Source organism: Juglans microcarpa x Juglans regia, chromosome 4S (assembly GCF_004785595.1).
Source record: "Juglans microcarpa x Juglans regia isolate MS1-56 chromosome 4S, Jm3101_v1.0, whole genome shotgun sequence".
In the NCBI taxonomy this organism is placed as follows: domain Eukaryota; kingdom Viridiplantae; phylum Streptophyta; class Magnoliopsida; order Fagales; family Juglandaceae; genus Juglans; species Juglans microcarpa x Juglans regia.
The window spans coordinates 21,043,624-21,069,558 of record NC_054601.1 but is presented as its reverse complement, the minus strand read 5'-3'; the positions used below and the strand labels follow the sequence as shown (position 1 = coordinate 21,069,558).

At 34.2% G+C, this 25,935-nt stretch overlaps 1 protein-coding gene, 1 long non-coding RNA gene and 1 pseudogene across 2 annotated transcripts; 2 read left to right on the top strand and 1 right to left on the bottom strand.

Annotated features, from left to right (window-relative positions):
- The first annotated feature begins 131 nt into the window (after positions 1 to 131).
- Positions 132 to 9,940, top strand: LOC121262585. Its single transcript, XR_005940139.1, has 2 exons — positions 132 to 489; positions 9,602 to 9,940. It is a non-coding gene; the product is annotated as an uncharacterized LOC121262585 (long non-coding RNA).
- A 5,085-nt stretch (positions 9,941 to 15,025) lies between these two features.
- Positions 15,026 to 15,533, top strand: LOC121263474 (annotated as a pseudogene).
- A 4,996-nt stretch (positions 15,534 to 20,529) lies between these two features.
- LOC121263473 (aldehyde dehydrogenase family 3 member F1) lies at positions 20,530 to 25,226 on the bottom strand. Its single transcript, XM_041166382.1, has 10 exons — positions 24,901 to 25,226; positions 24,605 to 24,673; positions 23,255 to 23,351; positions 22,593 to 22,799; positions 22,291 to 22,415; positions 22,100 to 22,204; positions 21,828 to 22,000; positions 21,449 to 21,539; positions 21,170 to 21,319; positions 20,530 to 21,069 (listed from the first exon to the last, which is right to left on the bottom strand). Exons 1-10 carry the CDS (start codon positions 25,087 to 25,089, stop codon positions 20,833 to 20,835), a joined length of 1,443 nt encoding a protein of 480 aa, XP_041022316.1. The 5' UTR covers positions 25,090 to 25,226; the 3' UTR covers positions 20,530 to 20,832.
- Positions 25,227 to 25,935: the final 709 nt, after the last annotated feature.

Genomic DNA, 25,935 nt, shown 5'->3' with positions numbered 1-25,935 from the left:
TTTTCAGTGGTCTCATTTATTTTCACAACTCCTCTCAACTCATTTTATCTCATCTAATTATTATAAATTTCTTTAATTTTTACATAAAATAAAATTTAAAATTCAAAATTTTCAAATTTTAAAATAAAAATATATTATAACAATATTTTATTTAACTTTTAACTTTAATCTTAACTCATCTTCGAAAACAAACAAGACTTTAGATACCGCTGTTGGTAAGCAGATGAATCTAAGGCATGGGCCAATGGACTGGGCTGAAACTGGGTCTACCATGAACTTTAGTTTGTATGGGCTGAATGTAAAAACTAAAGGAAATCGAGACTGAGGGCTTAATTGCAGAGAGTTCAGAGAAGAAAAAATGAGAGTTTTGTTCAAGTCATCCTAGCGGAACGTCGAAGTCAAGGAAGCGAGGCTCAAAAGCAACGATCAGTGCCTCAGGGGGTGGTCGGTGGCAAAGGAAGGCAGCTACTACTTCGGAAAGGAATTTGGGTAAGCCAAATCTTTTGATTCCTTCTTAAAGAGTTAATGACTCCGACGCTTTGAATTTTAATTCTGATGGGGCTGATCCTAAGAGATTTCATCTTATGGATGAAGAGGATCTTGTGGATATTAAAGTGTTATAGGCGGAGGCTGAGGTTTAGCCCCGCCAGTCACCGTGAAAATATTAGAATGGAACTCCCGTAGGCTTGGGAACCCACGGGTTGTTTGTGTGTTTCGTGATGTAATACAAAGAGAAGCTCCCGATGTTGTGTTTATAATGGAAACTAAATCAATTAGAAGGAAAAGGGATTTTTTTAAAGAAAAATTCTTATCATCAACCACTATTCACTATCCCACACTCCACACCCTACGAAAAAAAAAAAACTGTAAGTGTGGGGTGTGAGAGTGAATAATAGTTGATGAGTAGAATTTCTTTTATTCTAAACATCCTTTTGATGCTTGGTTGGTGGATGCAAATTGATGAGGACATCTTTTATTCTTGTTATTTTGGTTATTTTACTTATGTTTTATTTGGATTTGTATTAATGGGCTTGAACTTTAGCCCATAGACTTTCTAAGATTTCTTTAAGGTTTGTGTTATTTTTTTTTACTATTTAAATGCTTATAATGAAACATTGAAGATCAGTTTTTTGCAGAGTAAACAATTGAGGCTTCCGCCGTCTTTCATCCATTTCTCTGTCTTCTTCTTCTTTTTCTTTCCTAGCTTCTTTCTTCTCTGCTGCCTTTATTTTCTTTGATCTATTGCTTTCTCATCTTTTATCCTACATCATATTTGGTATCAAGAGTCAGTTTATTGTTTTCTCAAACAGTAGAGTAATTTTTGGTCCCCATTTTTGCTCTTCATTTTTCTGCACAAAGAATCCCATCTCCACCGAAGAAACTCCTTTGATCCAAACCAAAACCAACCATTTCATCTTCCTCTTCCAAAAAAAAGACCAGACCAGAAACAACCCAACACATTTGAGTAGCAATCCCCCCTGATGTCTCTCTTTCCTCTCCCTCTATCTCTCGTCTCTCTATTTCTTTCTCTCGCATCTCTGTCCCTTCTATTGACATTCAACAATGGGTCGTCGCGGGTAAGCATCAGCCGCCTCTCTTCCCTCCCTCCATCTGCTTGTTTCGTTCTGCACCTCTTTGCCCAAAAACCACCAAACCAGACCCAAAATACCCAAAACTGAGAAGAGGTAAAACAAAAATTGGCCGAATGATCTGAGAAGTACCGAAATACCCAGTCGTTGCTTTCTACATGTTGTGGACGTTACAACTACCTCTAATACACCATTCATTGTGTTCGACCTTACTATGATTTGAGACCTTGAGGTGCTGAAATACTTAGTGCCAAAATACCCAAAGACCTTGCTATGATTTGAAAGGTGCCAAAATACCTAGTGCCAGAAACACAAAAAAAAAAAAAAAAAAAGGAAAAGGAACTGTAATGTTGGGTGCACCATCAAAAGCATTTCCTTCCGCTTGACGTCACCAACTATGCGATACCCATCTCTGCACAACTTCTCAACGAACAAAGGGAGTCACTGCTTCCTATTTCTCTTTGGTTTTATACCATCGATTCATTTTAAAAGTATAACAATTGTTTTCTATGTGCTGCTGTTACCCGTAATATTTTTTATCCAAATCCATCTGAATGGACCCATTGAGCCATGACTCCTTTAAGTTGACCATTTGACTACCCTTGGTTGATTTAGTCTCTGTGGATAATTTTACCCCACATTTGTTGTGGCCCAATTTATTCAACCCTTAGATTTTGTATTCCCATTATCTCATTTTCATAGTCTGTATATTTGCTTTTCATCTTTTCATTAATTGTCCCAAAAAAAATGTTATTATTTTTGCTCAAGTTGATATTTTTCATTGCTTGCTCTTATTGTTCATTGATCTCTCCATTGCACTTCATTTAGTTGGTGTTGCATTGCATGCAGTTGCGTAGTGGTCGTCTTGTCACCTCTAGTTTCAGTGCCTTTAACATGGATCCTTCCCAATTTGATGCCCTCACCCGACAATTAGCTCAACTAGCCACTAACCAACAGCATTTACAGACTCAATTAGCGGCTGTCCAAACTAAGATGGTTGCTACTCGTGAGGAGAACAAGGACCTAGCTGCTAGGTTGAACAATTTTAGGGAACCCCCTCATTGGTCTAACAACTATGAAGTTTCCCATAATAGACACCATCGTCATCGACAAGGTGGTCGACAACACTTTAGACATGATCGTGGGAATAGGGATCGTGATCATGAGCGAGAACGAGACTATTATCGTCAGGGTACTCAATCTCCTACTCGTCATAAGGAGCGCTTATTTAGAAACATCAAATTAGATGTCCCTACTTTTGATGGTTGCTTAGATCCTCGAGTTTTTACTCAGTGAATTAAGGATATGGATCGTTTCTTTACCTGGTATGGGATCCCTGAGGATCGGAGAGTTCAATTCGCTAGTTTGAAATTAATTGGCACTGCCCAACTCTTTTGGGAAAGTGTAGAGGATCTCCTTGAGAGGCGCCATGCGCCTCCTGTTGGGAGTTGGGAAGAAATGAAACGCCGCCTTCAAGAGAAGTACTTGCCCTAATCTTACAGGGGTAATTTGTTGGAACAATGGAATGCCCTTACACAAGGCAATCAGCCAGTGACTGAGTATGTCACTCAATTTGATGAATTCCGAATGAGATGTCATGTAGTTAAGGATGAGGCCATGAGTTTGAGTAGGTTTAGACAAGGCCTAAAATATGATCTTAGGCCCAAGCTTGTCCTTCGGGATGTCACTACTCTTGACCATGCTTACTCTTTAGTCCAACATTATAAGTCGGTTACTAGGACTCCATATGGAAAGCATGGTGACAACTGCCCGTCCATCATCCCAGTGTCCACTCTTCCCTCTAATTCTCTCCTAAGGCCTCCCCATCTAATGTTCCTCCCATACGGGAAAATAAGGGTAAAGGTCCTAAAATTCCTAGGACTTCCTTCTACTTGCAGCGCTTCAACTATAAGGGTTTTTGCCACATTTCTTCCAATTGTCCTAGTCGAACCTTGGTCATTGAGGAACATGAGGGTGAAGTTGATGAACCGTTAGAAGATCAAGTCTATGAACCTAAGCTGGAAGAGTTTGGTGATTTGGGTGATGATGAGGATACCTTCTTAGGTTGTATCCAGACCCTTCCTATGGGTCTAGGTTCTGTGCCCCTTGTTCTCGACGCACCACGGTTAAATATTGTACATTGTACCCTTATCCAGCCAAAAATGCTGATGATTGTTGTCGTCATGCCATTTTTCATACTTATATCAAAATCAATAATAAGGGTTGTAAAATCATTATGGATAATGGTAGTTGCATTAACACGATTTCTACGGCTACTATGTCACATCTTGGGTTGAAGCCAGTTCCTCACCCTCAATTGTATAGTATCTCTTAGGTTAATACTTCTTCCATAGCTATGAAATAGCGTTGTCTGGTGCCTATCCAGTTCCTAGAGTATAAGGATCGTATATGGTGTGGCGTCATTCCTATGAATGTCAGTCATGTCATTCTTGGTAGGCCTTGGTTGTTCGACTTGGATGTGACCATCCATGGTTGATCCAATTCCCATTCCTTTGTGTTTAATGGGAAAAAGATTTTTCTTAATCATTTACCCTCAAAACCTGTTGGCTCACAACAAGAAAAGAAAATTGTGGAATGGAAAGGGTTAAATATCATTAACCCTACGGAGTTTGAGCGTACACTTGTGGGTGGTTCTATTGTGTTTGTTGTGGTTGTTATGAAGGTTCCATTAGAGTCTCCAATAGTGGACCCTGCTGAGGCCCAGTCGTTTCTTCAAAAGTTTTGGGATGTCTTCCCTGATGACCTCCCTGACCACTTACCCCTTTTACGGGATATTCAACATGCCATAGATCTTTTTCTAGGAGCGTCTCTTCCAAATTTGCCTAATTATTGGATGAATCCCACTAAACATGCTGAGCTCCAGAGGCAAGTGGATGAACTCCTTCACATAGGATTTATCCGTGAGAGTTTAAGTCCTTGTGCAATTCCTGCCTTTTTTACTCCTAAGAAAGATGGCTCTTAGAAGATGTGCATTGATAGTTGTGTCATTAATAGGATCACAGTGAAGTATCGATTTCTCATCCCTAGGCTTGACGATATGTTGGATATGATGGTTGGTGCCACAATATTTTCTAAAATTGATTTAAAAAGTGGGTATCACCAAATTAGGATTCGCCCTGGGATGAGTGGAAAACTGCCTTCAAGACGAAGGATGGTCTTTATGAATGGTTGGTCATGCCTTTTGAACTAACCAATGCCTTGAATACTTTTATGAGAGTGATGACACAAGCTCTTCGGCTTTTCATGGGTAAGTTTCTCGTCGTCTACTTTGATTATATTCTTGTTTACAGTAAAACTAGGGAACAACATCTCAATCATCTCACAGGTTTGTTTTACCCTTCGTGAAACAAGTCTGTATGCTAATGTGAATAAATGTTCTTTCTTCACTGATTGAGTTATCTTCCTCGAATTCATTGTATCCTCTACAGGATTATGTGCTGACCCCACAAAGATTTAGGTCATTGTTGGTTGGCCAGAGCCCAAGACTATACATGATGTCAGGAATTTTCATGGCCTAGTTACCTTTTATCATCGCTTCATCGAGGGGTTCAGAACAATTATGGCTCTTATCACAGAGTGCATGAAGAGAGGAGAGTTTCCTTGGACACCGGAAGCGGCTAAGGTTTTTAAGTTAGTCAAGAAGCGAATGATGGAAGCTCCTGTCATGCGACTTCCCGACTTTTCCAAAGTTTTTGAGGTCGAGTGTGATGCCTCAGAGATAGGAATAGGTGGAGTCCTTAGCCAGGAATGCCACCATGTTGCTTATTTTAGTGAGAAGTTAAATGATGCAAAAAAAGGGTACTCTACTTATGGTAAGGAATTGTACGCGGTTATGCAATCTTTGTGCTATTAGCCCCATTATTTGCTCCCCCAGGAGTTTGTTCTTTATTCGGACCTTGAGGCCCTCCGCTACCTTAACTCCCAGAAATGTTGAATTCTAGGCATGGCCGTTGGGTTGAATATTTGCAGGCTTATTCTTTTGTTTTGAAACATAAGAAGGGTGTTGTGAACCAAGCAGTTGATGCCTTGAGCCGTCACATCTCCCTTTTGTCTATCATGAATGTCAAGGTCATAGGTCTTGAAAGATTTAAGGAAGATTATAAGTCTTATTCTGATTTTAGGGATGTTTTTCTCGCTTTGCAAAGTGGGTAGTCAAATACCACTGATAGTTTCCGTCTCGAGGTTGGTTATCTTTTAGAACCAATAAGTTATGCATCCCTCATACTTCAGTTCGAGACTTTATAGTTTGAGAAATTTATGCTGGAGGCTTGGCCGGACATTTTGGACCTGATAAGACTATAGAGGAAATTGAACATCAATTCTATTGGCCTAGTTTGAAGAAAGATGTGGCTAAGATAATTAGCACCTATAACACCTGTCAGTTGGCCAAACAAAAATGATAAAATACTGGTCTCTACACACCCATTCCCATCCCTAGTTGTCCTTAATAAGATGTCAGTATGGATTTTGTGTTGGGACTTCCATGCACTCCAAAGAAGCATGACTCTATTTTGTTATAATGGACCATTTCTCGAAAATGGCTCACTTTATCCCTTGTAGCAAGACTTAAGATGAGTCTAAGGTCGCTAGGTTGTACTTTAATGAGATTGTCAAGTTGTATGGTCTTCCTAAGATTATTGTTTTAGATAGCGATGTTCGTTTCACTAGTCATTTTTGGAAAACCCTATGGCATACGGTTGGTACTAAATTGAAATTCTCCACCGTTTACCACCCTCAGATGGATGGTCAAACTGAAGTTGTTAACCGTAATCTTGGCTACTTATTAAGATGTCTGGTTTAGGAAATCTTCGGAATTGAGATTTGATCCTCTCTACAACTCAAATTGCATATAACAGTTCTGTGAATCGGTCTATAGTATGAGTCCCTTTGAATATTGTTCATGACTATAAGCCTAAGAAGCCTTTAGACCTTATTCTCATGTCCTCACATGCTAGTGTGTCTGTGTCAGCTGAGGCATTTGTTCAACATCTTCATGACTTGCATCTTGAGATCAATAAACAACTTGAGGCCAGTAATGCATCATATAAACTTCGAGCTAATTTGCATAAATGACATGTTGATTTAAGGTTGGAGATTATGTTATGATCCGAATTAGACCGAAACGGCATCCACCTGAATCTGCTTCCAAATTGTAGGCCCGTAGTGCTGGTCCCTTTAAAATTTTAAAGCATGTTGGTCCAAATGTCTATGTCATTGATCTTCCATCACATTTTGGTTGCTACTCTACTTTCAATGTTAAGGACTTAATTACTTACAAAGGTCATTTCAATCTCTCCAATGATCCTCTTCTACTTCTATCTGTGGACCTTGACCCTGACCCTTTTGTCATTCATACTCCAATACCATCTATCACAGCACACAAAGATAAAATTGATATTATTTTAGATGAACATATTGCATTGACCAATGATGGAGAGGTTCAGAGTTTCCTTGTTCGTTGGGTAAATTGACTTGATTCGACTGTATATGGATTCTCAGAGATACACTTCAGTAGCTTGATTCATATTTATTGGAGCTTTATCAGAGTCAACAAGATCTTCTTCTATCTGGTTCTCCATCCACTAGTTCCAGGGGAGTTGGTGAGGACACTAGATTTAGGCCTCCACTCACACGTGTTTGTGGACGTTGGAAGAAGCTTGCTCAACCACTTAGCTTATGGTTGGGTGATTGATTGCAGCCTTATTGTGTTTTGTTAACTTGACGGTGTCGAGTTTTTTCCACCTCGGGAGAGTTGATGATGACATCTTTTATTATTATTATTTTGGTTATTTTTCTTATGTTTTATTTATTTTATTTGTGTTTGTATTAATGAGCTTGAGCTTTAACTCATAGACTTTCTAAGATTTATTTAGGGTTTGTGTTATTTTTTTACTATTTAAATGCTTGTAATGAAACATTGAAGATCAGTTTTTTGGAGATTAAACAATTGATGCTTCCGCCATCTTTCATCCATTTCTCTTTGTCTTCTTCTTCTTTTTCTTTCCTTGCTTCTTTCTTCTCTGCCGCTTTTATTTTCTCTGATCTATTGATTTCTCATCTTTTATCCTACATCACAAATTTACAAACCAAATGGAGAATTATTGCTATTTATGAACACCTAGAGGTGAGGAGTATGAAGGAAACTTAGGGTTTGATGAAATACATTTTGATGTCTGTTGAGGGGCCTTGGCTTTGTTTCTTTGATTTTAACGAGGTAATATCAAATGAGGAAAAGAGAGGGGGTAGGAATTGAAGTGAATGGTAGATGAGGGATTTTAGGGAGACGGTGGATTTCTGTTAATTGCAAAGTATCAATACAAAGGGGCATTATTTTACTTTGTCTAATATGAGAGATGAGATGGCTAATATTCAGGAGAGATTAGACAAATTTATGGCTAACCCTGAGTGGTTTTCATTGTATCCATCTATGAAGGTCAGCAACTCTAGGGTTACATATTCCGATCATAACTATTTATTGCTTGATACAAATGGTTTATGGGCAAAAGAGTGGTAGAAAACTTTTCAGATTTGAATCTATGTGGATTGGGGCAATAGGGTGTGAAGAAGTTATTGCTTCTGCATGGGGTAGCAGCACTAATGAGGTATCAGTTGATGACTTGAAGGAAGTTATTTCTTGCTGTAAAATCTAACTCAAATCTTGGAAGTTTAAACAGTTTGGTAATATTAAGAAACTATTAGCTTAAAAGAGGGCTGAGTTGAATAGTTTAATTTCTGATCTTAATAAAACTGCAGAGATTAGAGGGCTTAAATTTGATATTAATTTGTTGTTGGAAAGGGAGATAATGATGTGGAAGTAGAGATCATGGGCATTGTGGTTACAATCGGGTGATAAAAATACTCAAGTTTTTCATCATAAAGCCTCTCAACGAATAAACAGAAATCATATTACCAAACTTCAAGATGATAGGGGTGTTTGGAAAGAGGGAAAGGAGTTGGAGAAGGCTATAGTCCCATACTTTTCAGATCTATTTTTCATTGTTTTTCCTAATATGATGGATCCAACTATTAACGTTTTACAGAGAAAAGTTAATGAAGAGATAAATCATTCACTTTTACAGCCCTATTCTGTTGAGGAAGTTAAAGAAGGCTTATTCCAAATGCAATCTATGAAAGCACCAAGCCCCGGTGGGATGCTACCGATCTTTTTTAAGAGATATTGGCACATAGTGGGAAGAAAGGTTAGCAATACAACTTTATCTATTTTGCATCATGGGATAATTGCGAAAGAGATGAATGATACTTTTACTGTGCTTATTCCAAAGAAAAACAAGCCTAAAAAAGTTAAAGATTTTGGACGTATTAGCTTATGCAATGTGGTCTATAAGATAATTGCTGAGATGATTGCTAATAGGTTGAAAATAACTTTTCCAAGTTTACCTCCTCTAGCCAATCAACTTTTGTACCAATAAGAATTATTACTGATAATATTAGTCTTGTATATGAGGCTGTACATTCCATAAAATGGAGACGGAATGAGAAATCGGGTGTCATGTCGATTAAATTGGACTTGAGTAAGGCCTATGATAAGGTGGAGTGGCAGTTCCTTGAAAGGGTGTTGGTCAAATTGGGGTTTGATCCAAAATGGATAGCATTGGTTTTGTCACGTATCTCTTCAGTTTCTTATCAGATTTTAATAAATGGCGTGCCTTCTTCATCATTTGTTCCCTCACTAGGTATACAACAAAGAGATACTTCATCACCCTACTTGTTTGTCTAGTGTGCAGAAGGATTATCTGCTCTTATTCATGATGTCATGTAGAGGAAGGTTATAACGGAAATTAAACTTTATAATGTTGCACCTATTATTAGCCATCTGTTTTTCGTTGATTATAGTTTATTGTTTTGCAAAGCTAACGTGGTTGAAAATGAAACTCTTATGAGGTTGTTACAGATTTATGAAGGGGCTTCAGGACAGTAATTAATTTTAGAAAAAACTGAACTACTGCTAAGCATAAATGTGAATTTTGCAGAAGTGGAAGCTAAAAAAAGGATATATGACATGTGGTCTTTATTCAAGCACATGATCGTTATTTGGGACTACCATCTTTTGTGGGGCATTCCAAAACAACAACTTTTCAAGATTTGAAGTATTGTATATGGAATAAACTACAAGGGTGGAAAGAAAAATTGTTATCTCAAGCGAGTAGAGAGATATTGATTAAAGTTGTGGCCCAAGCTCTTCCTACTTTTACCATGATATGTTTCAAGCTACCCAGAGTGTTGTGTAAAGAATTGGAACATATGTATGCTCATTTTTGGTTGGTCAAAGAGAATCAGAATGTAAAATGCATTGGGTTAGTTGGAATAAATTGTGCACTTCTAAAATGCATGGAGATATGGGATTTCGGGATTTTGAACTATTTAATCAGCATTTCTTGCAAAACAAGGATGGAGAATCATGACCAATCCAAATTCATTGGTGGCAAAGGGATTGAAACAAGGTATTTCTCAAATACTTCTTTTTTACAATCTGATATTTGTGCTAATTCCTCTTATGTTTGGAGGAGTTTATGTACTACAAAGGATATCTTAAAAAAAGGGTGTCATTGGAGAATCGGGTGTGGGGAGAATATCAATGTGTGGTATGGTCGATGGATTTCTGCTAGGGTAAAACCTCTTGTGGTTCCATATTCTAATTTACTACCTTTAGATGCTCCAATGAGTTTGTTATTTGATGCACAAGCTAAGCAATGGAATGGTGATTTGATACAAACAATTTTTTTCCCCTAATGTGGCAATTTTCATTTTAAAAACTCCCTTTCATTTTTGGGCTATGGATAAGTTTGTTTGGGGAGAAAATAAGAGTGGACAATACATTGTCAAATCTGGTTATCATTTGGTTTGGGCCTTTATTCACAATCTGATCAGAGGGATAGTTAGGAGTCTGGAAGATGTTCAACTTTCTGGAAAAAAAAATTGTGGAATTTGGATCTTCCTCCAAAGGTCAAGAATTTTGCATGGAGGGCTAGCCGAAATAGTCTACCCACGAAGCTAAACTTGTTGAAGAGGGGTGTTTTGACACAAGGTTTGTGTGGAATTTGCAATGCTGAAATTGAGGATCAACTTCATGCTTTGTGTTTATGCTCAAAGGTAACTCAGATTTGGATATCTCGTTGTAGCCAATTGTTTTCTTTTTTCTCTACTACTACATGTTTTGATGGATTAGTGTGGAATCTTATGGAAAATAATATGGCTTTGGTTCCATTATTTATTAGAATTGCTTGGGGTTTGTGGAAGTTTAAAAACCAAAGCTTATTTGAGACAACAAATGGCTCCATTGAAGTACGTGTTGATCATTGTATTGAGTATGTAGCTAGCTTTAATTTTATAAAGCAATCTGGAGCAGTGGGAGAAAAGAAATGATTTAGTCATGAAAATCGCCACCAGTTGACTATGTAAAACTGAATTTTGATGGAGCTCTCTTTAGAGAGATGGGTAATGCTGGAGTGGGGATAATCCTTATAGATGAAAAAAGGGCTGCTTTGTTTGCTTCAAGTAGAAAGGAAGTTGGGGATTATTCAGTGGATGATATTGAAGCTTTAGCAACATTAAGAGAGTTACAAATGATTTTACACATGGGATTTACAAAGTTACATCTGGAAGGGGACTCTTTGACGATTGTTAAAGCCATAAATTCTAAAGGTAGAAATTTTACATCTCAGAAGCCTTTGATAATGGAGGTTCAGCATTTGTTACACTGTTTTCAAATGGCTGATGTCATTCATGTGGGAAGGCAAGGGGCAACACACCCACTAGCTCAACATGCTAAATGGATAGAAGATACATGTAAATGGTGGCATTCTTATCCAGATTTGGTTTCTAATAGGGTGCTTATAGACTCTGAATTGATGTAATTAGTAGTATCTTTGTTTGGTTCTGAGATGGGATTTGTATTTCCTCTATTGTTTCATCTATGAATGAATTCAGTTTATCCAAAAAAAAAAGGACCTAGCGACGTGAGGGGGGGAGGCAAGGGAGAATGACTATATGGTTTCAATTTTTCAAACGCAAGCATTAATAATAATAATAATAAGCACGCCGAGTGGCAGTCATGTCAAGAAAACATGCAAAGTGATAAGAGTCAGCGGCCTATTTTTAATACATAAAATAAGTGAGTTTGAAATATAAAAAAGTTTAGGTTGAAAGAGATAATTGGATAAATAAGATTAATAAACGAGTCAATTACAAGTTCACTCACGAAACACGAAATTAACCCATATAACATAATAAATTCTATTTTTCAATTTTAAAAATGTTTAGTTTTATATCTATTTGTTGGTTGGGATGTAATATTCAGTTAGTATTTAACTACTTAATATCTCAACTTATTAATTTTTTTTTTTGTTATATGTAATCTTCTTCGGATATATTAATTTTCTTATATATTATTGGTTTAATAATTGTGAATGATTTATATAATTATCCTTGTATTATAATGAAATTATGTTACCTAAGGTAAAATAAATATATGGGTCACGTTAACCCATTTATATCAAATGGTTTGAAAGAGGTCATATTCATATTAACCCAATAAAAATTAATTAATAAACGAGTTATGTGTAGGACTGTTCATCCGACCCGACCCGAAAAGACACTTCCAACCTGACCCGATAATGTAGCATTCTGTTTGGCCGTTTGGTTGATTAACTGATTAGCCAACCTAAAAAGATTGTCGGAAAACTGGGTATTCCGACCCGACCTGAACTTCTTCTTCTTTTTTTTTATTATTTTTTTTAATAATTTTTTTTATTAATAATTTATTTATGTATGGTAATAATCTAGAAAATTTGATTACCATTTTATACAAAAAATTTGAATACATAAAACAAAATCAATATACAAATTAAGAAATCACTTAAAAGTTAGCTATCAATTTAAAAAAAAGTATAATAATAAGAAAAAGAAGAAGAGTGACTGAAGACATATTAAGACCTCGTTTGTTTCACAACTACTCTTAATTCATTTATTCTCATCTCATTTAATCATTACAATTTCTCAAATTTCTACACAAAATAAAATAAATAATTCAATTTTTTAAATTCTAAAATAAAAATAATATTAAAAAAATATATTTGAATAATATTTTATTTAATTTTTAATTTTAATCTCAACTAAATTCATATTTTCTTATTTTATCTGTAAAAACAAATGAGAACTTAGAGACATACATACCGCCACACAGATATAAGGTACAAGGGAGCACGTATTTCATCTTACCATAAATTATAAATTCTTGTTTTTTGATATAACATAAAAATTTAATCTTATAAACCTTAATATTACATTTGATATATCATTAAAAAATTTAATTTTATAACATAAAATTTTAATCTTAAACATGAACATTTATTTGATCATATGTTATTAATATAAACTATATATATATATATATATCAAGGATAAATACTTTTTATGGTATAATAAATTATAATATATATTCATTTTGATAAATTAGTATAGTACATAGAATTAGTTTTAGTATAGTAAATAACTATATAAATCTGATTAACTATAAATAACTATATAAATCTGATTAACTATATATAGTATTACTATTACTATTAGTATAATATAGTTATTTAGTATTAGTATAATATAGTATAGTATTAGAAACCTAGGCCACTTTGGTAACATAATTTACGATTCTAATGACGACTGCTTTGTTATATGCCCTAGCATACCACATCAATAGACTCCAACTCACCCCCACCTACATTGACTAGCGACTATATGTCCAATATTGATGAACAGTAGGCTTGATGCTGCTTCTTTTTAGTGTGATAGCCATTATATTATGTACATGCGTAGATTTTGAAAATGAAATGATTTTTTTTTAGAAGGGAGCATTATATATTATGAAATGATTTTTATATATTATATATAAAACATATATATATATATAATATTTTGTATAATATATAAAATTAATTTTTATATATATATTTTTTTCAACTGGACCGGTCCCAAAAATTACGAAACCGAAACCGGACCAGATCCGACCAGCTTTCATAATATAGAAACCAGTTCTGGACCAACCGGTCCAATTTGGTCTAATTTTTCGGTTTAAATTTACACCCCTATGTACATGCGTAGATTTTGAAAATGAAATCTATTTTTTTAAAAGGGGAGGATGTAACATGCCACCAAAAATTCAGAAAAAAATTTGAAGAATTGAAGATTTATGAAAGGAATATATCTTTAAAATATATAAAGAAAAAGTAGAGATAGTGGTTTGCAAAAAACCAAAGAAAACAAAGGGTTGAGAAAATTATTAAAAGTAATGAGATTTAAAAAACGGGGACATATTTAAAGTTATAAAAAAAAAATCAAAATTCTATAAATGACTTTTAGATTTTAAAATTACATAAATGTCATCTAAATTTGAAATTTATAAAAATATTATCAGACTTAGAAAAATTACAAATTTATCATTAAAACAATCCGGAACAAAATGTAGTTTAGAATGGACCAAAATTGATCAAAACGGCCGGAATTGACCGGAATGGGTCTGAAAGTAGAACAAAATGAAATTAAGATGTATAGTGTACCCGATACTACACCATAACGAAAAATTTGGTCAGAAAAAATGAAACAGAATTCAAAGCTACGAGTTTGTCCAATTTCAAACATGTAACTAAGACATATCTTTATAAAAATGATCCATGTGAATCCATGATATATTCTAAGTGGTTGTTTGGGAAATACATCTCATCTTATTTTAAAATTTCTCACAATTTCTTTCCTAAACATCACTCAAACATAAACACTTTTTAATTTCAAATATTGAATTTTTCAGCTAATCATCATCCAATCATTACAACTTTTTCAAACTTCTAAACAAAACATTAAAAACAATTAAATTTTTTAAAATCTCAAAAAAAAAAAAACTAAAAATCATATTATAACAATGTTTTAAATTTATAATATTTTTATTCAATTTTTTTTTTCCATTCTTTTCTAAAATCTAATAAAATATCTTAACTCAAATAATTTCATTATTATTCATAAACTATTTTAATATTATTAATAAATTTCTATCTCATTTTATTCGCATTCAATTTCAAACCCGTTCCTCCTCCCAATGCCTAATCTTGGGACAAAAATTCTAACGTGACATTGACTTGCTTGTTAGAATTACTTCAATGATTGCAACTTACAAGTGTCTAAAATGTAAAATGATGAATACAATCGCCTCATGTAAGCAGTGTGTAAACGGTGCTGATGTGGAAAAATAAAACGCAACGTTTTGAAAAAATTTGACGAAGCTGTGTCCTGGTTTTTGGAGTTTGAGCCAACTATCGCTCAGTTTTTCTCCCTTTTGACCCCTTTGTTTTGCTCTCTTTTACTGTCATTTTCTTTTGTTCTGTTTGTTCTTAAGAAGGGAAAAAAGAAGAGAGATTTCAAAGCTCTAACCGAAGGCAATGGCTCCTAAACAGCCAAATACTGGCCTCTTTGTGGGTTTAAATAAAGGCCATATTGTCACCAAGAAAGATTTGGCTCCTCGACCCTCTGATCGCAAAGGAAAAACAAGTAAAAGAGTCCACTTTGTGAGGAGCTTGATCAGGAAAGTTGTTGGATTTGCACCATATGAGAAGAGGATCACTGAGCTTCTAAAAGTTGATTAGGACAAGCATGCACTGAAAGTCGCCAAAAGAAAGCTTGGAACCCACAATAGGGCAAAGAAGAAGTGCAAGGAAATGTCTGGTGTTCTCCGCAAGATGAGGTCTGGTGGAACTGGAGAAAAGAAGACGTGATCTAATAACTTATGCAATATTTATGGTCCAGACTATTCGAGACTCGTTCCGAGTCTTTTTTATTTTCTTTCCTTTTATTGAGACAAAATGTGAAGCACTTTTATGCGCATTTAGTATTTTGCTAGAATTGAGGTGCGACTTACCATTTTTGCTTTGAAAAAAAAAGAGTTGGAGAAGTCTCTGGGATATTCCAGTGGAAAGGAGAGGTTCCAAAGGGACTGCCTGATTGGAAAGAGGAGGAGAAAGTGCACCCGGGTGCTTTTAGATGTTCTCCTCTATCTTGTCCAGCTCTTCAACTTCTGCGGCATTGATCTCGACAAAGCTTCACTCAGAAAGGTAGAACTTATTAACGCTGTCAAATAACGTCACTGGGAGTTGTTGATTTTCTGTGTATTAAAAACACCCACACTTGAAGATTTGAAGACAGATTTGAAGACTACTGTCAAACTCAGGGAACAAATACCCGCACTGATTTTATACCTTCCATGGAAGTCTGAACTGATAGGAAGCCAAAGACCCACATAAGGAAGATGACCCATGCAGATGAGTGAGCACAGATCCACTTGAAGGCCACAACGCAAGAAGCCAAAGACCACGCAAGTTTATGATTTGAGCGGAACAACACCACGCCGAAGTCGAGATTGATGTCCACTGACCAGAGCACCGAAGCAGGAATCCAAAACAAACAAAACTTTGTTTTGTTATTTATTATTTTTTTTAAAGCTGTTTGCACGCCACTTATATAGGACGACTGTACGTAGCAGTTTTGGTCTAAAATATACTATCAATAATTTCATAGAATAATAATAAAAAAAAATGATAAACACACAATACATTACATAACTATGTTTTAAAATAAATGGTATTTTAATAAAATACTTTATCAAAGTAACATCACTTTACATAAATACCTCCACTTTAAAATATGTGTTGTGAAATATGTTATAAAATGTGTTGTGTGAATATTATTGATCAATCAAAAATCCCAATTAGCATGTCACCTCGTATAAATATTACAATTTATAAAATTAACATACAAGTCAAGTACAACAATTAAAATCAATAAAAATGACTGAAATTTATAAATTAACTTAAAAAGTGAAGAAAAACACATCATAAACTAAAATTTATAGAATCACCTAAAATAGGAATTAAAAAATTAGAAGTTTAAAAATAGAAGTAGAACATAATTTTAAGAAGGAACCTTAAATAAAATAAAGTTGCAAAAAACTTATAGCAAACAAAAATTAAACTTAAAACTAAAATATAATTTGTTAATATTAAAAAATTTAAGCCTAAAAATGCCTTGAATAAACAAAAAGTGGCCATCCATGAAGGCGGTTAAGCCACCCTAATGAGTGGCACACCCATGGAGGTAATCAATGCTAATCTTTGGTGGGCCATTGACGGGGCCACCATGAGGGCGGGCTCGAGGGCATCATCTTCTAGCCCCCTTATGCAGGACGGAGATGGTTGACAACAAATCTTTGGTCGGCCATTTCCCACTTTCACATTGTATTAAAACAAATGTCTATATTCAAATTTTTCAAATTTTGAGTGGGAGAATTTTAAGAAATAACATAAATGATTAAAACTTATCTCTCATCATTCACTTAAATTTTTTAGACGAGTGCTAATTTCAAAGTCATCAAACTTTGTAAGAGTACTGGCCAATGCCACTGACTTATCAAATTATAGCTAATTATGTCAAAATTGGTCTATATTGAACTAGCCAAGGCTCGCTTAAGCTTTGAGCTAGAGTATTTCTATCTATTTTTCCAAATTTGATCAGTCACTGTTACTCTTCTAAACATTATTTTATTGATTAAAATTGGCTCACAATGTCTCTTTCTTCCCTCGTTTTTAGCTCCCCCGTTTCCTTTTCTTTATTTTTCTTTTTCTTTTCCTTTTCTCTCACATCGAATCACACCCTCCTTCCCCCTCCCATTTTCAACTTCTCTCTGCACCCTCGTCGAACACCATCTCCCTCCCGAGCCTCTATGTTTTTTCCTTTCCTTTCCATCTACTCCAACACTTTCTTTCCTTCCAATCCTCGACTTCCATTTGCAAAGAACTCACATTTCTTCTTTCCCTCTCTCCCATTTTCTTTCCTTTTTATTTGCAAAGAATCCATCGAAGGCATCAACAATACAAAATATCTGGACTTCTTTATAACCACAATTTTTGCCCTAGACTGCCAAGATCAACATTCTATCTTCCCTCGACGAATATTGTGCTTTACAAGGGTAAATTTAATATTATTTTTTCCTTCAAATATCAATTTTTCACCTATCTTCTTTTTGCTTGAACTGGTCTGAATGTTGTGGTAGTTGGGAAAGCATGTTCATGACTGTGACTTTTAGTTTGCAATATTTTTATAGGGCTTCAGAACCTCCCTCTCAATCATGAATTTGTCTCTAATGGATTTTTCATGGCTGCTAATTTTATATGTTCATGGCTCCTAATTTGTCTCTGATGGATTTTTCATGACTGCTAATTTTATATGCCTTGGGTAAGTATATTCAGTTGGAATACATGATTTCCCGTGGAGAACATTGAATTCCTGCTTCTGAATCAAAAAGAAAGAAAAAATCTAAGTCTCTGCCATCTGAATGTCATGGTTTAGTCTGTTATGGCTTGTAAATTTATATAGTTGGTGACCAGAATTCATTGCTAGTATAAAATTGCATCATGCATAATATTGACACATTGAGTTTATTAAGTGATTTTGGTATTTGTGCAGAAATCTTCATCTTTCTACCATCAAACATGACTTGCAAATTTTTAAGTTTCATTTTAATTGGTAGATATTGTGATATTGTTCTATAATCGAACCTTGAAGTTTCTTTACTCGTTCATACTCTGGTCATGAATTGCCTATTTGAGACCCAGTTACTCTTATTGAAAGTTACTAAAAGTCCCGTTTAGATTGAGAAACCATCTCAATTCATCACTACAATTTTTTCAAATTCTCCAACAAAATATAATAAACAATTCAACTTTTTCAAATCTCAATTCAACTTTTTTAAATTCTAAAACAATAATAATATTAAAAATTAGTATTTTAAAAATATTTTATTTAACTTTTAATTTTTATCTAAAATCATCTCATCTCATCTCACTATCTAAACGGGGGTTAAGTCTGTTGAAATAAAGAGACTTGATTGATCAGTACCAATAACCTCCAAAGTAGTCATTTATGTGTGTTTGTTTGTGTTACTAGTTGGATCATTTGTGCATTTCAGTACTGAATATCAAAATCTGCAAGTTTTTTAAAACATGTGATTATTAGGTGTGAGAAGAGTTGGCAAAATGTATTTAGTGGATAATTAAGTTGAGAAAAAAATTGTTGAGAAACAATAATTTTCTTTATTAATTAAATTATTAATTATTATATAAAGTGTATTTATAAAATATTAAAAAAATTATTTTTAAATATATAATATTATATTATTATTTTAATTTTAAAATAGTTAGTCTAACATGGATCACTATCTCTATTAGTTGGTACTTTAGTTAAAAGCTCTAATGTTAGATCAAATTTAGATTTGACTGGCTATTGTAAATGCTCTGAGAGACGCAGAGAAGGATGCATGTGAACCATAGTTTGATAGCTGCAATAATTAATCCTAATAATGAGGAAGAAAAGTTAAAATGAAAATGGTTAAAATTAAAGTGAGCGGCGCCACAATATTTACTGTTTACATAGGTTAGGTTTGGATACTATGAGATAAATCGAGATAAAATTAAAAATTATTATTATTTAAAAATTTTTTAAAATAAAATTATTTTATATATTTTATATAAAAATTTATAAAAATTATAATAATAAAATAAAATGAAATAAATTGAGATTAATTCTCAATCAAACCACCGTTTGAAATCTTTATACAGAATAAATATTATATAGACGTACTCGCCTCCCTCCCTCACGTATAGCCTATACAGATCTCCCTTTCTCTCTTTCTTTTTCAATCGAGCTTGTGAAGAAAAAAGAGAGAAGAGGTGAAAATAACCAATCAGAAAACTAGAAATTTCGTTTGGTTACACAGTTTAGTTAAAATGAGATATTTTGTTGAAAGTTAAATATAATATTATTTTTTAATATTATTTTTATTTAAAAATTTAAAAAATTTGTAATAATCATATAAAATGATATGATATAGTTTAATTTTGAGATCTTGTGTTCATCCGTCAGACGTATCTTGGGAGCGACACTATTATGTGTTTGGGTAGTGAGAGTACTTGAAATACTCTCACTATTATTCTTTATTTTATTATTACTTTTCACCTACTTTTTTTACTATTCATTACTTTTCACCTATTTTTTACTACTATTTAATATTTTATTAATATTTTATTATTATTTTTTTATTACTATTTACAAATATTCTCAACACTTCTCAAATATTATCACTATCCAAACCAAGCGTAGAGTCTCTCACATGTTGGAACGTACAGAGTGGGTGAAAAATCTAATTGTATTAATGAGACCAATGCTGTATTGTTATGGATAGTCTTCGATGTTGAAAGATTCACGCATTTATCTATCATTTAAAGTTGCAAAAACTGGTATGAATTAATCTGTAAAAGATAATATAAGAAAGAGGCAGAGAATTTATTTTTTGAAGTTCCAGAAAGATAGACCCTGAGAGAACAGAAAGACTACAGGCTTATTTTTTTTTATTTTTTTTATTTTTTTAATATTAAAACTGTATTTAGATGATAAACTAAACTTAATTCTTTATAAATAATAATAAATTAAATAGTAGAAAAAGTTATATGAAACTCATCTAAACTAAGTTTAAAATGTGTTTGAATATTAAGATAAATTTAATACTTTTTTATAAAAAGTTGAAAAAAATTATGAGTCTAATATATAAAGATATGTTAAGTTAAAAAAAATTATAAATCTCACATATAAGAAGGTTTTGAGTTGAGATGAGTTTAGTAATTTGAGAGTTGGATGTTTAAATGTTAGACTCAACTTAAAATTAAACTGATCTCAGTTAAATTTTGCAACCAAACGCATCCTAAGTATGCCCCTTCAAGCAGGCAACCGAGCAGCAAGGCTCAGGCGGCCCTGTAGCAAGATCCAAAGAAAAATTCTATTTACAATAGGAAAAAAGGGGAAAGGAAAAAAAAACCACAAACAAAGGAAAGACATATTATTCATAATTTTCAGTGTGTATATAGAGTAACGGCCTCAATCAAACGGTCACCAACACAAATAGAGAGAGAATCTTTCATTTTCACAAGAAGTTTCCCTTTTCTTAGTGTAACACAATGGGGCATAAGGTACTTAGAAATCTTATATTGCCCCTAATTGTAGGCACAAAGATGCATCAGAAAGTACATTAGAATACTTTATTGCCAATAGAACAACTAGTGATATATATATATATATATATGTGCGCGCGCGCGCGCATAGTTTGACCTTAAAATGGCTATCTTTTCAGACCCATGAGGAGCAGCAGTAATCCGAGGTAGTCAAAATTGTATGCCAATCTGATGAATTTCAGCTTAAAACTGTTCCACGGTGGATACCTGGGCTCAATTTCTGGGAAGAAGCTTCTTTGCAGAACCGCTTTTTCATGGCTGAAAGTATCAAAAGAGTACTTACCATGGTACCTTCCAAAGCCACTCTGACCAACACCTCCAAATGGTAAAGCATCACATAAAAACTGCAAGCATAGTTAGACATTGCACAGACTTAAGTTTTACTGTTTATTCTTTATTATAGATTGATATGAATGTAGACTTGTAAGAGAAATCAAGCAGTACTTGTATCATGGTATCGTTGAAGACCACACTTCCCGATGATGTTTCTGCTAAGATCTTTCTCTTCAATGTTTCATCCTTTGTGAAGGCATAAATGGCAAGAGGTTTTGACCTTGAATTTATTATGTCAATGCTTTCTTGAATTTTATCTATCTGTGTAAGGAGCAGCAATGTTTTAGGGACTTTAAAATAAGAGTTCTTTTTTTCTTTTTCTTTTTTCTTTTTTATATAAATACTGAAGAAAAAGTAAACAAAAGGTAAGAGGAGTCTATTTGTTCTCACAGTGATTATTGGGAGCAGTGGACCAAAGATTTCTTCGGTCATGATTTCAGCCTCAAGTGGAGGGTTTAATAATATTGTGGGCTCAATAAACCTGTAAAAGTAACTGATAAGATAGACAAACTTCCACAATTTCTAATCATGTGGGTTGTTGTGCATGAAAAGCAAAACAATAAGAGACTCTGGAATTTAATTTCCAAGCTCAGGAAGATCAAACAACTTTCCTGCCTCCCTAACTAGTAGTGGGTTGCAGACTATTTTTCCTTATTTTACTAGAATCATACCATCCAAACAACTGCGAAGAAGGTTAGAGTACATCAATGTGATATGCACAGGCCCTGGGTGGGGAGGAGTGGGGTGCAGGAAGATACAGACAACTTACAGGTTTTCCTCATCTGATGAACCGCCATGGACAATTGAATCTGCAACAAGAGGGTCCTCGAGCAGATTCCGCAATCTCTCAAAGTGGTGCTTGTTTATTATTCGGGCATTGCTCTTCGAGCTTTTTGGGTTCTCTCCATAGAACTTCTTGATTGTCTTCTTTAATAATTCTATCTAAAAGACGAGAGCATATGATGTAAAATGCACTTCAAAACCAGTAGTATTCAGCATACTATAAAGAGACAATTACTAGGGAAAGATTATCATCATTACCAGAGTAGATTTGAAATTGTCTTCTACGAGTACATAATCTACTCCTATACATGCCTGCCCGCTGCATGCCCCCCACTTCGCTCCTACAATTCGTTTGACTGCCGCCTTGAAGCCAAAACATGAACAAAAACAAATTAAATAAACTCTAAAATTCAGTGACAAAAGTATTCAAACACATCAAGCCAAACAACCTTCATATCAGAAGGATTGGAGAGGGAATCAAGGATTGCAGGACATTTTCCTCCCAGCTCTAGAGTAACAGGTGTCAAATGCTTTGCAGCAGCAGTCATGACAAGACACCCCACTCGTGAGCTTCCTAAAGACATATTGCCCAACCACATAAGAAAGAACTACTATTCTGATGAATTACACTGTTGTGAAAAGAATAAACTTTATACAATTATCATTTCTGGTTGAACATCAATTTTGTCTCGAAACTCTGGCACTTCAGCTTTTGTTATACATGCAGAGTGTAATGGAAAAGAAGTGATACCGGTAAAGAAGATCTTGTCCCATTTGTGCTGCAGTAGTTCGTTACCTACATCTGCTCCACCCTCAAATACTTTAATGGCACTGTTGTCCAAGTAAAGGGGGAGAGTTTTAGCCAGAAAAGAAGAGCATGCCGGAGCATTCTCTGATAGTTTTAGAACCACTGCATTTCCTGCAGATATGGCTCCTATCAGTGGGTCCAGTGCCAGGGCTGCATCAGAGAAGAAGATGGTTGATATTTGGCTAATTGCAGTGCTTACCAACTATGCATTTTGTAGCTATTATATCTACAAATTAGTATATGAATCCGATTTGCAATGTGGCACCATTTCAGCTGTCAGCATATATTCAACTTATCCCTGATGTGGTATGAATCCAATTAGATTACATTTTGGTCAAGCTTGAATATTTCCATAAACAGCTCACTGCTAGTTCACTTTTTGGTGTGTTGGTACAGTAGATGTAGATAAATTGTATGCACAAGTCTTTTGGCTTTAGGTATCAAGGACAAGGAGGCCAAAACAGGGGTGCCAAGCATATAAACTATTCATACATTATGCCAATAATAGTATGGTAACATAAACGAGCAGAAAACTAGAGCTCTCAAAACAGGATAATTTCATAATTTTTATGAGTCTTTATGAGCATCATATAAATTCCACTCACAGATAGGGAAGTTCCAAGATGAAAGTACGAGAACGACTCCAAGCGGTTCGGGCAGCACTTCTCCTTTTGCTGGGAAGAAAAGCAGCGGTATTTGTCCCTGCCCAAAATGCATAATCAGCAATTATAACAGAACATAACCCCAAATCAGCATCTTTTTTTAGTCCACGCATGTTTGATCATCACAGAACTTATTCTGTTGCTTCTAGAGAACTCCAAAATGGAATATCACCCTCTAAACGGTATTAAATTAGGAACCAGTAAAGTGATAGTCTACATCTAATCTTAAAAGCTTAGTGTTGCGTGAGAATTAACTACAATATCAGCAGTCTATTTATGCTAGTCTAAGTACTTAATAAATAACCGAACTGAGAGAAATAGTAATAATATAAATCCAATTCGACTTGAGAATTACAAGAAATGCATTGACTCATGATATGCTAATCTTGGCCAAGCTTCAACTCCAACCAGAGGGCCCAAAAAAACTTGAAACCTTTATTACAGATTGTATATCTTTCATATCTTTTCTGTACATGTATTAAAAAAAACTTAGCAAAAGAAAAAAAAAGTCACAATCTATTAAAAAAAATCATAGAAATTTATCACGTATCCTTAATAATTTCTAAATTTTTTTATTCAAAAGCTTGTTCCCAAAAGTTTCGAAAGGAGAAAAAATGTATTTTCTAAAGGACAATGATACCTTCCAACTAGTTAACAACCGGTTTACAAGCGAGACAATAAAATTATTTTGTAAAATTATAAGATATTTTTTATATCATTTTTTTGTTAATTTTTTTTTATTATCTAAGTTGTAAACAGATTTATCATTAAGTGGGAATTAGACTATCATTATTCTTTTCAAAAATGATATTTTTCTCTATTATCTATTAGTACTTTCAATATCTTCCATATCCCTTCTAATTATGATTTTGAGATTCATAATCGGTCTTTAGTACAACTTATGCCTAGTTTTCACAATTCTTTTCATCTCATATCATCTCATCACAATTTTTTCAAATTCTCGCATAAAATAAAATAAACAATTCAATTTTTTTCACAAATTTTAAAATAAAAATAATATTAAAAAAATATATTCTAATAATATTCTAACCATATTCTAAGCTTCAAAACAAAGAAGGCCAATCAACATGTTAAAATATTTTTTGTATTATATCGATACTGTTCTTTCTTGATATTCCTAAAAAATCCACCGAGTCCAGCCTCGTCGCAGATCCATATGCTGGAAACTTCTTCAACCCCAAAATAAAGAGAAGGAAAGGAAGAATTGTGTTTTGTAGGGCATCGCTCAGGAATTAAAAATTAAAAAGAAAAAACGGAAAACACTTTAATTACCTTCTTAGGGGCCATCCATTTCTCCACATTATTCAACGCAAAACTGGCTGATTTTTTCACCACCCCAATCTGCAGCAGACCAAGTAGTGATATTTAGTTAACAAAAACTTTTCCTCACTTTTTACTACTATTTAATATTATTTAACATTTTATCATTAATTTTTCATTACTATTTACAAATCATCCGAGAACACGTCCCTAATCTAATTTGCGCACCCAGTTTTTGCAACTCCAGTACTGTTTCATGGGTAGAATTGGCTAAGGCTTACAATAATCGCAGTAGATCTTCCTTTTACCTCATCACGGTAAGCTTCAACTGGATGCTTCCCAAGATCCTGATGGAGAGCTTCGAATATCACCTCTTCTTTGTCACTGATGAGGTCAAGGAGGGCTCTGAGCTGGTTTTTCCTCCATGCAACGCTTCGGGTTCTTCCACTTTTGAAGGTTTTTCTTAACTCGGCCAAGCTTTTCTCTACTTCTCCCATGGCTATGTTTGTAGAGAGTTCTGTTCTCGCTCCTCTAAAAATGGTTTCAAAGCAACTTGAGACTCTGTATTTAATGTTCTGGGTATGGGTCTCTGTACACACTTGTCCAGCTGCTCGAGGCTAGCCCGTCAAGATTTCTAGCCCGTATTGATTCATTAAATTCACGTGAAGGTGTTGGTTTTAGTTGTTTGACATAATTGGCAGTTTGGTGAAAGATGCTATTCAATGTATTAATTGCATTCACCGTAAAATATTGGGACTTTGTTTTCCGCCAACTCAACTGAAATATAGTTGACGCAACTGGTTTTAGTTTATTTGGCCATTGCGTTTTTAGTTCATGACACCGTTTTTAGTTTCTTTGAATGGATCAAGTTTCGTTGCTGTGAGTTTGCGGGAAATATTAATCACATCATCCATTAGATTTAGGTACATTATTTGGATAGGGTGGGGCTACCATGCCGCCCCCACCTTTACCGCTAGTCTACCGTCGAGGCATTTTCATTTTTTTTTAATATTTTTTTATGAAAAAATTTAATTATAAGTGATTTTACATACTAATACGCACATCTATTTAATATGATTAGTCAGAAAATAGATTTTATTAAAAACAATACTAATTTGAATTTAGAATATGAAGACAATAACATTAATACGTAGATTGGTACGTAAACTTGTTTGTATATAGTAAAACTCTTTTTTAATACATTTAAATATTTTTAAAAAATAAAAAAATACACCAATATACTTAAAATCACTTCCTTAATCACTGAGTAAAAAAAAAAAAACTTGACCAGTGGTCAAATAGAACGGTCAAACTAAGTAAGCAAAGTAGTGTTTTCCATTTGG

Excerpts from the sequence above, each read along its gene's own strand:
- LOC121263473 (XM_041166382.1), bottom strand. The coding sequence starts at position 25,089 with ATGGGAGAAGTAGAGAAAAGCTTGGCCGAGTTAAGAAAAACCTTCAAA. Across the intron at positions 24,674-24,900 it reads TTGAAGCTTACCGTGATGAG|ATTGGGGTGGTGAAAAAATC; the intron begins GTAAAAGGAAGA and ends GGTCTGCTGCAG. Across the intron at positions 21,320-21,448 it reads CACTGCTCCCAATAATCACT|ATAGATAAAATTCAAGAAAG; the intron begins GTGAGAACAAAT and ends CTCCTTACACAG.